Genomic DNA, 8746 nt, shown 5'->3' with positions numbered 1-8746 from the left:
TGTGAGATACTGGTGAGCTTTTGGATCAGTGTGGTTTAGAGGATAGTCCCAACACGAGCGTTAGGCCTTACTCTCCTCACCGCCATCTTTACCCTCTTTCTCTGTCCATCCATCTCTGAAATTGCTTCCTCAACACGACTGCCTGACATGAATTCCCACATGCAATTCACTGGCTGCGATCGACTCTGCATATTAAAACATCCATCATCAGCCCGAATACAGCGGAGTTATTCTTCATTAATTTGCTGCGCGGCCTGTAGGATGACTCCATTCACTGCGGAGAGGCGTCTTCATGGCTAAACTACATTCACCGAGCAATTGATCAGGAACAGCTCTCGAGCAATCCGGCAGATTTCCTGCCATCACATCTACTTGGTGCATTATTATGCTGGAAGTAACCATTAGAAGATGGGGAAACATGGTCAGCAACAGTACCTAAACAGGCTGTAGCATTCAAGCAATGACTGACTGGTGTTTGATAGGAACCAAGACTCATGAACGGCCATGCAAGAGCATGAGGAGGAACCACTAAGAGCTCAGTGTAAATCTGCTACAGCCGTCTGCTGTACATTTCTATACACCTCCAGGTACTTATTTGACTTGTGGAAGTGAGGTGGGAAAAGGTGGAGGTGGAGCACCCTGGAACACAGGCTTAATTTTGTCTTAAATGAGTAATAACTCATAGCAATAATTTATAGTACCGAAGGACAAGAAGGGCTGAGAACATTGAGCACCCAATTTAGGCCAATCTTCTGCTATTTGCTAGAGGACGAGATGTACCCTTATTATCCTGTCCCATGTATTTAAATCTGCTACTGCTCAAAAGGTTAGAATCAATTCAATCATATGAATCCTGTAGTAATGCAGATCCATGTAAAAATAACTATGATCCCGGAACTGTGAAACTGGGCTTCAGATGATTTGCAGGAAACTGTAAAAGGTTTAGTTTGTAAGGAGAATGGAGAACATCAATAGTTCTAATGATGGTCCTATTCAGAATAAATGTTTAAAAAAGTATTTACAACTAATAACATTAATATTCAAAATAAAGTTCTAATATAGTTACAATTATAATATATACAGAATATTTCTATTAAGATTTAAGTTAAAGTTCTAATACAATTAAAATCCATAATGAATTTCTAATAATATTAAAATCCAGAATGAATTTCTAATAAAATTAAAATCCAGAGTGAATTTCTAATAACATTTAAATCCATGAATTTCTAATACAATTTAAATCCATAATTAATTTTTAATAACATTTAAGTCCACAATGAATTTCTAATAAAATTAAAATCCAGAGTGATTTTTTTATTAAAATTCAAATCCAGAGTGAATTTCTAATAAAATTCAAATCCAGAGTAAATTTCTAATAAAATTAAGGTCCATAATGAATTTCTAATCAAATCAAAATCCATAATGAATTAGTAATAAAAAATAAAATCCAGAGTAACTTTCTAATAAAATTATAACCCAGAGTGAAGATCTAATAAAATTAATACCCAGAATGAAGTTCAGCATAAAATTAGACAAATATAGAAGGGGTGTTAATAAACACCCAGAATGAAGCTGACAGAAAAAAACCAGAAATGACTAATGAAATGAAATAAATGTAATAAAACTAAATTAAAATGAATATTCAGAATGTATTCTGTATTTTAAAAGTGGTGGTCAAATCATTTGGGTTATAACAAAAGATATAATTTCATTATATTATTATTTTTATAAAATAATTAATATACATAGTATTTGTATTTAATATTTCTATTTCAATGTTTTATTTATAAATAAAAAAAACAATTTAATAATGAAACCTGATTCATAACTTTTGAAAGGTAAAGGACACCACCCTCTCTCCCTCTTGCTCTCGTTAGACTCGTCCTCTGCTTCCCCACTGGTGAGGGTCTGCTCGGGCCTGTCGGCTGGTCAGTCGTGAAATGGAGTTCGGACACAGCCAGTCATGTTGTGCAGAAACCGCAGGGCCACAGAAGTAAAGTCAATTTGAACTGCGGGTACGAGAGGCACAGGATGATGCACATGCAGGGTTTCACATCAGTACTGGCTAATGACCAGAGCCCTAATGGAGTTCGCTCCGGTGTACAAGGCAAAGGGTACAGGGCAAAGGCTTCTAGATTGGCCTGGAGTCCAAAAAACAAACAAACAAACAAAAAGATACATACCACAGAATAGAAATACGGTACACACCTACCTTGTACTTCCACTCACTGGCCACTTTATTAGAAACACCTACCTCATACATCCTTCATACATCCATCCAATCCCAGAGGGGTCACTGTGGGACAGATCACAGACCATTACCTGGTTATGGTGCAATGAGGTAAAGCTCCAGGCAATGTTCTTGAGGGAACCTGGGTCATGTGGTCATCAACTCGACTCAACTGAAACCGGTCAGTTTTTGCCCACACTGACCACTACTAACCAACCCGGTCAATAATCCTCCATTCATATGAGCGTCCATCACTCATTCACAGCCAGCGAAACCAGGACAGGCGGGTGTCTCGTCCTTCAACAGTTACCAGTTGCCACTTTGATAATTACTGGTGGCAGCACTGATGTTGTCATTATGATAATGGGGCACATTTGGATGCGTCCTGTTCCCCGGCGCTCAGCGAGTCGAGTGTTATTTTGGCACCGCAGTTCATTTCCTGCCATCGAGGTGCTTCACTCTAATTATTCCATGCGCTGCCTTCCTCGTCACTGTCATTATTGCTTTAGAGGGAATGATATGTGAGGAGAGAGAGGGCACAGACAGCCTGCATTTCAGTTGAAAATGAACAACCACCCATGAGTGGCTCCTTATTTCAGGGGGGGGGGGGGGGGGGGATGCAAGCTCATGGCTAATGCTGTTTTGAATTCCTCCTCACGCGCAGAGGGGACAAAAAAAAAGTAAAAAAGTAAAGCCATCCATTAAAGAGCACCCTTTACACACCGTCCGATCCTTATTCATAAACCTGCCACATCACTTTCATCCCGCATTCGTTTACTTTCCGAGGGCTTAAAATCCAGCGACATGGAGAAGGCCGCTAGGGCTTGACTGTGGAACTGGCGCGGGACGCTCTCAGACTACAAATGGAATTCAGGAGTTCTGGCGGTTCTCCCGGAATCCGCTGCTGCAGCACAAGCTACTCTTTAACCATGAATCATTGAGGTTTGTGGCCACACAGCTCCACCCCTAATGAGTCTGTAAAGTGGCACGGCCTCATAGGCTAGCCTTCGCTCCAGTAAAGTGGCCATGAGGCCCAAAAGTGGCACAGCCTCAAAGGCTATTTCATCATCATAAAGCTCTACCTGTCTGTAAAAGCCTGTAAGAACTAACAGCCTTAAAATCTGCCAGAAAGCCTGACTAATACAGGAGTCTGGAGATGGTACAGCCTCAAAGGCTAGCTGCAGGAAGCCTTATTCCCAAAAAGAGACTGTGAATTAGCTAGCTGTATAATATGCTAGCTGTCAAAAAGCTCCATCATCAGCCTTAATCCCAATAAAAAGGCCTGAGAGGTGGCGCAGCCTCAAAGGCTGGCAGTCAGAATGCCTTAATCCCAATAAAAAGGCCTGGGAGGTGGCACAGCCTCAAAGGCTGGCAGTCAGAATGCCTTAATCCCAATAAAAAGGCCTGTGAGGTGGCACAGCTTCAAAGGCTGGCAGTCAGAATGCCTTAATCCCAATAAAAAGGCCTGTGAGGTGGCACAGCTTCAAAGGCTGGCAGTCAGAATGCCTTAATCCCAATAAAAAGGCCTGTGAGGTGGCGCAGCCTCAAAGGCTGGCAGTCAGAATGCCTTAATCCCAATAAAAAGGCCTGTGAGGTGGCGCAGCCTCAAAGGCTGGCAGTCAGAATGCCTTAATCCCAATAAAAAGGCCTGTGAGGTGGCGCAGCCTCAAAGGCTGGTAGTCAGAATGCCTTAATCCCAATAAAAAGGCCTGTGAGGTGGCACAGCTTCAAAGGCTGGCAGTCAGAATGCCTTAATCCCAATAAAAAGGCCTGTGAGGTGGCGCAGCTTCAAAGGCTGGCAGTCAGAATGCCTTAATCCCAATAAAAAGGCCTGTGAGGTGGCGCAGCCTCAAAGGCTGGCAGTCAGAATGCCTTAATCCCAATAAAAAGGCCTGTGAGGTGGCGCAGCCTCAAAGGCTGGCAGTCAGAATGCCTTAATCCCAATAAAAAGGCCTGTGAGGTGGCGCAGCCTCAAAGGCTGGTAGTCAGAATGCCTTAATCCCAATAAAAAGGCCTGTGAGGTGGCACAGCTTCAAAGGCTGGCAGTCAGAATGCCTTAATCCCAATAAAAAGGCCTGTGAGGTGGCGCAGCTTCAAAGGCTGGCAGTCAGAATGCCTTAATCCCAATAAAAAGGCCTGTGAGGTGGCGCAGCTTCAAAGGCTGGCAGTCAGAATGCCTTAATCCCAATAAAAAGGCCTGTGAGGTGGCGCAGCCTCAAAGGCTGGCAGTCAGAATGCCTTAATCCCAATAAAAAGGCCTGTGAGGTGGCGCAGCCTCAAAGGCTGGCAGTCAGAATGCCTTAATCCCAATAAAAAGGCCTGTGAGGTGGCGCAGCCTCAAAGGCTGGTAGTCAGAATGCCTTAATCCCAATAAAAAGGCCTGTGAGGTGGCACAGCTTCAAAGGCTGGCAGTCAGAATGCCTTAATCCCAATAAAAAGGCCTGTGAGGTGGCGCAGCTTCAAAGGCTGGCAGTCAGAATGCCTTAATCCCAATAAAAAGGCCTGTGAGGTGGCGCAGCCTCAAAGGCTGGTAGTCAGAATGCCTTAATCCCAATAAAAAGGCCTGTGAGGTGGCACAGCTTCAAAGGCTGGCAGTCAGAATGCCTTAATCCCAATAAAAAGGCCTGTGAGGTGGCACAGCTTCAAAGGCTGGCAGTCAGAATGCCTTAATCCCAATAAAAAGGCCTGTGAGGTGGCGCAGCCTCAAAGGCTGGCAGTCAGAATGCCTTAATCCCAATAAAAAGGCCTGTGAGGTGGCGCAGCCTCAAATGCTAGTAGTCAGAATTCCTTAATCCCTATAAAAAGGCCTGTGAGGTGGCATAGCCTCAAAAGCTAGCTGTCAGGAAGGTGGCGTGAAAGCCTGAAAGGCAACAAAGCCCTGCTCCCAATAAATGAGTCTGTTAGTTGGCAAAGCCTCAAAGGCTGGCTGCCAGAATGCCTGTAAGGTGCAAATAAATGAGTATGAGAATCGGCACAGCTTCAAAAACTAGCTTTCAGAAAGCCCCAGTCCCAATTAAATACATACCAATAAATTGGGTGAGGTTTCAGAGCCACGTCGGCTACTGTCCCAGCAGGGCCAGTGGGTTTGTGAATGCCGGTGCTGGCCGTGTATTCACCGCCCAGCGGAACGCATAGGCACCTCACAAAGGCAATTTTACGGGCTACAGCGGGCCTTCAGTTTTTACTCTGCGCACTGAAACCCAGAAAAAACAAGCAATCAAAGCCCCTTTTGGCAATCCACCACTATCATAATCTACGCAATGACATTGTGTGCTTAGTCTGCGGGGAAATAAATGCAGGGGAGCAGATTAATTGAAATCCCTTTTATTGGCGAGGACTGCATTTTTAAGGACTTTTTAAATTTTTTCCAAAAAGGCCGGAGCAAGACGCGGAAGAGCTCCGTCTTGAGCAACACGCTCAAGCACCAAACGGCTAAGGTAGTGTTCTAAAAGGTCTACGAACTACAGAAGTCAAAAGCACCATTTAAATATGGATTACGGTCCTTTTTAGGCCTGTTGCTTTCGTTATTTACAATAAAACAAACATGCACGTAACGTTCCAGCTTATTAGTCGACAGCACACAACGGACCAAAAAATTAAAAAAAAAAAATAATACAAATAAAACGCGAGCTCTAGTTACTGTGCAGATTACACTCCAAGTACCTTTTCAGAATTAGAATTTCTTCTTCCTAATAAAAAGTCTTCAAAAAATTATGGCCATTCCGAAATAGCCTGAGGTATCGCAGACAAAAGCTTCTATCGTGAATAAGGCAACCATTGATTCCCGGCAATTTCTTTGTCAGTTTATACTCCGCAAGATTGTAAACAAGAACAGCAGCGTCAAATTAAATGATTGATTCCCAACCCCTTCTTTTCGAAAAATTTCTAGTGTTTAAGAGTCGTGATATCGGAAGTGCAACACAGCTAACTGATTAGACAAGCTAACGCACATCTATTAAGAATGCACTGCTAGGAAAATATTGGCAACACTGAAAATCTGAAAATTTGAAATCCGAAAAGAAGGTTTCTGAAATTTTTTAACATAAAAAAAAAAAACGTAAGGGCACGTTTAGCATTTTTTGGCAAACATATGATTGTATAGATGAAATATTCATTAAAACATATTTGGAAAAGGAACTGGAAAAAATAAAATAGTGCTACAAAAAACACGTTACAGTTTCGGAAAAACAAATCCTAAGATTACGTTAAAATTAGGGATGTCCCAATCCGATCCAGGCATGTTTTACTCTGACGCCCACTAAACACCATTAAAACAGACATTATTCCCAGCCCACAGCAGCGAGGAATGGTTTGGAGATTGAAGGGTAAGAACTATTTCACAGCGAAATTTGAGAACTTAGCGTAATATCTGAGGTTTTAGAGCTTTGACTGTGTTTGAGCTGCTTTGGGCAAATACATTCTCACCACATCTTTACTCTTGAATTACAGCTGCTTAAAACACAAACACTAAGATATTAAAAACACACTATAAAACAGTCGCTACTGAACTAAAAGAAATTAGTCCAGTATAGAAACTACAAATAGTGATATTACAGAATCAATTAGCAGCACTTCTTATAGAAACTGAATTCTTCACACAAACACAGATCAGACTGGATCAGGGGTCGGGACATCCCTAGTTGAAAACGTTGCTATATAACTGAACCGTGTGCTGTCCCGATATTTTCGTGCATCCTTAATATCTACACATCTATATCTATATACATCTACGTTCATCTAAAAAGCAAACAAAAAAAAAAAGTTATTTTTTATATATAAAAGATTGTAAATTGTATTTCCCTGAATATTTTGTTCTAAATTCACGATTTTAAGATGGAAAAAAACTAAATAAAACAAAATAAAAAGATTGGTTGCCAATCATCAATGTAAATCCCTTTCAATTAATTTAATTACAATAAAAAATGCTACACTTATCCCTTTTTGTCTGTAAAATTGGAAATGATAATAATAAAAAAAAAAAACTTTGTCTATTATTGACTATTTCTACCAGTCAAGTAATTCCCAATTTAAAAAGACAATATGAAAAGTACAGAAAGCTAAACGCAACTAATGCCATGTTTAAAAATGTGGGAAATTATGTAAAAGAGTTGTAAAAAAAATACAGCATGATGTCTGTTTCCTGCATTTTACACAGAAAATCGGTAAGAAAATATGTAAATATGTACTGTACGATGGGTGAAGCTCAGCGAAAGCACATGACCCCAAACTGTAGTGCAAGATGAGACAATAAATAAAATTGAAAAAAAAACCAAAACAACAACAATAAAACACGTTCCCTTTCTGGCCTCTACAGCCGATTGTCCACCACATCCATTCCCATGCCTGGTCCTTGGCCCGGCTGTTCAAACAGAGTGAGGGACAGGTCAAAAGGCTCAGAGTCTGGAGTGGCCAGGTCCTGTCCCAATTCCCGTTCCTTGTCCAGATCTTGTTCCGGTTCTGATACAGGAATGGGCAGATATCCGCCTTCTCGGGGCAAACACATGCACCATCCAGCACCGGCCAGGTCCAGGTCGCTGTAGCTAAAGCCGGCCCGCTTCAGTATCTTGAAGTCCACCATGTCTGTCGACTCGCTCATTTCTACTAGGAGGTTCCAGAAGATGCAGCTCAGCAGGATGCCCAGCAGCTGTGGGTCAGGGGGCAAGAGGGACATCATTAAAAAGAGACTTTTATTTGTTTATTTTAGAAAATAAACAAATAAAAAGACAAATATTACAAACAACTAAGAGAAAAACAATTACATATAATAATTTAGCTGAAACTGAAATTTATTTACCAAGATCATTTCTAAAGGAAAAAAAGCAAATTGGACAGTTGGTGGAAAACGAGCGCTGGCGGACTGTCCAGAAAAAACTGAGCATAATGCCAGTGGGCTGCTAGCTTTGCCGCTAGCGGCCCGCTATCCTCCTGCTATCAGGGTACCTGAGCTGAACCGAATGTACACCATTCCCCTCTTCCCCAAACAGTAGCTAGCAGAAATGCATTCCGTCATTCTGAGGTAAATACATGCTTCATAAGGCAGAGACGCCGTCTTCGAAGAAGCCAACAACCCTAGTTAGGGGTTTTCTATAGCACAACATGCTGCAAACTGTGATATTTCTCCTGTAGCAAAGTTAGCCGACAGTTCAGCCGCTTGGCTAATCCCAACTGGCAGAAAGGCTAGCGTAACTAAACGCTCTGCTCTGAGATGCTAACGCTCCAAATGTTGTCAAGCTCTCTAGCAACTCATAGCGGACCGCTGTTGGCCCACTAACGGCAGTCCTCAGCGTTTCCCGGGGGGTCAAGCAGAGTCCATTTCACTTCCCCTCCCCCTTCATGTCTTACTTTTGCGCTGACCTTATCAAGCCAGCAGGCTAATATACGCTAGCTACATGGGCTAGCATTACCTGTTCATATAAGGTAAATGAACGCTCCGCTTTAGACAGCGGGCTGTTTCTGAGAAGCTCCGGTCAGGGGTTTCTGTAGCGTAGGACGCTAATAATTCGAATTTTCCATGTA

The 8746-nt window shown here is 42.2% G+C and overlaps 1 protein-coding gene across 2 annotated transcripts in view; it reads right to left on the bottom strand.

Annotated features, from left to right (window-relative positions):
• Positions 1 to 5538: 5538 nt before the first annotated feature.
• The window catches only part of LOC140542319 (tetraspanin-15), a 118317-nt gene continuing 115109 nt past the window's right edge, over positions 5539 to 8746 (bottom strand). For both annotated transcript variants that reach the window (XM_072665254.1, XM_072665253.1), the window contains one exon: positions 5539 to 7874. In XM_072665254.1, coding sequence (XP_072521355.1) covers positions 7539 to 7874 — 336 coding nt within the window. In that variant the 3' untranslated portion in view covers positions 5539 to 7538. The remainder of the gene's footprint in view (positions 7875 to 8746) is intronic.

This window comes from Salminus brasiliensis, chromosome 20 (genome assembly GCF_030463535.1).
Source record: "Salminus brasiliensis chromosome 20, fSalBra1.hap2, whole genome shotgun sequence".
In the NCBI taxonomy this organism is placed as follows: Eukaryota; Metazoa; Chordata; class Actinopteri; order Characiformes; family Bryconidae; genus Salminus; species Salminus brasiliensis.
The sequence above is the reverse complement of the archived record's forward strand: the minus strand, read 5'-3'. Positions and strand labels throughout refer to the sequence as shown.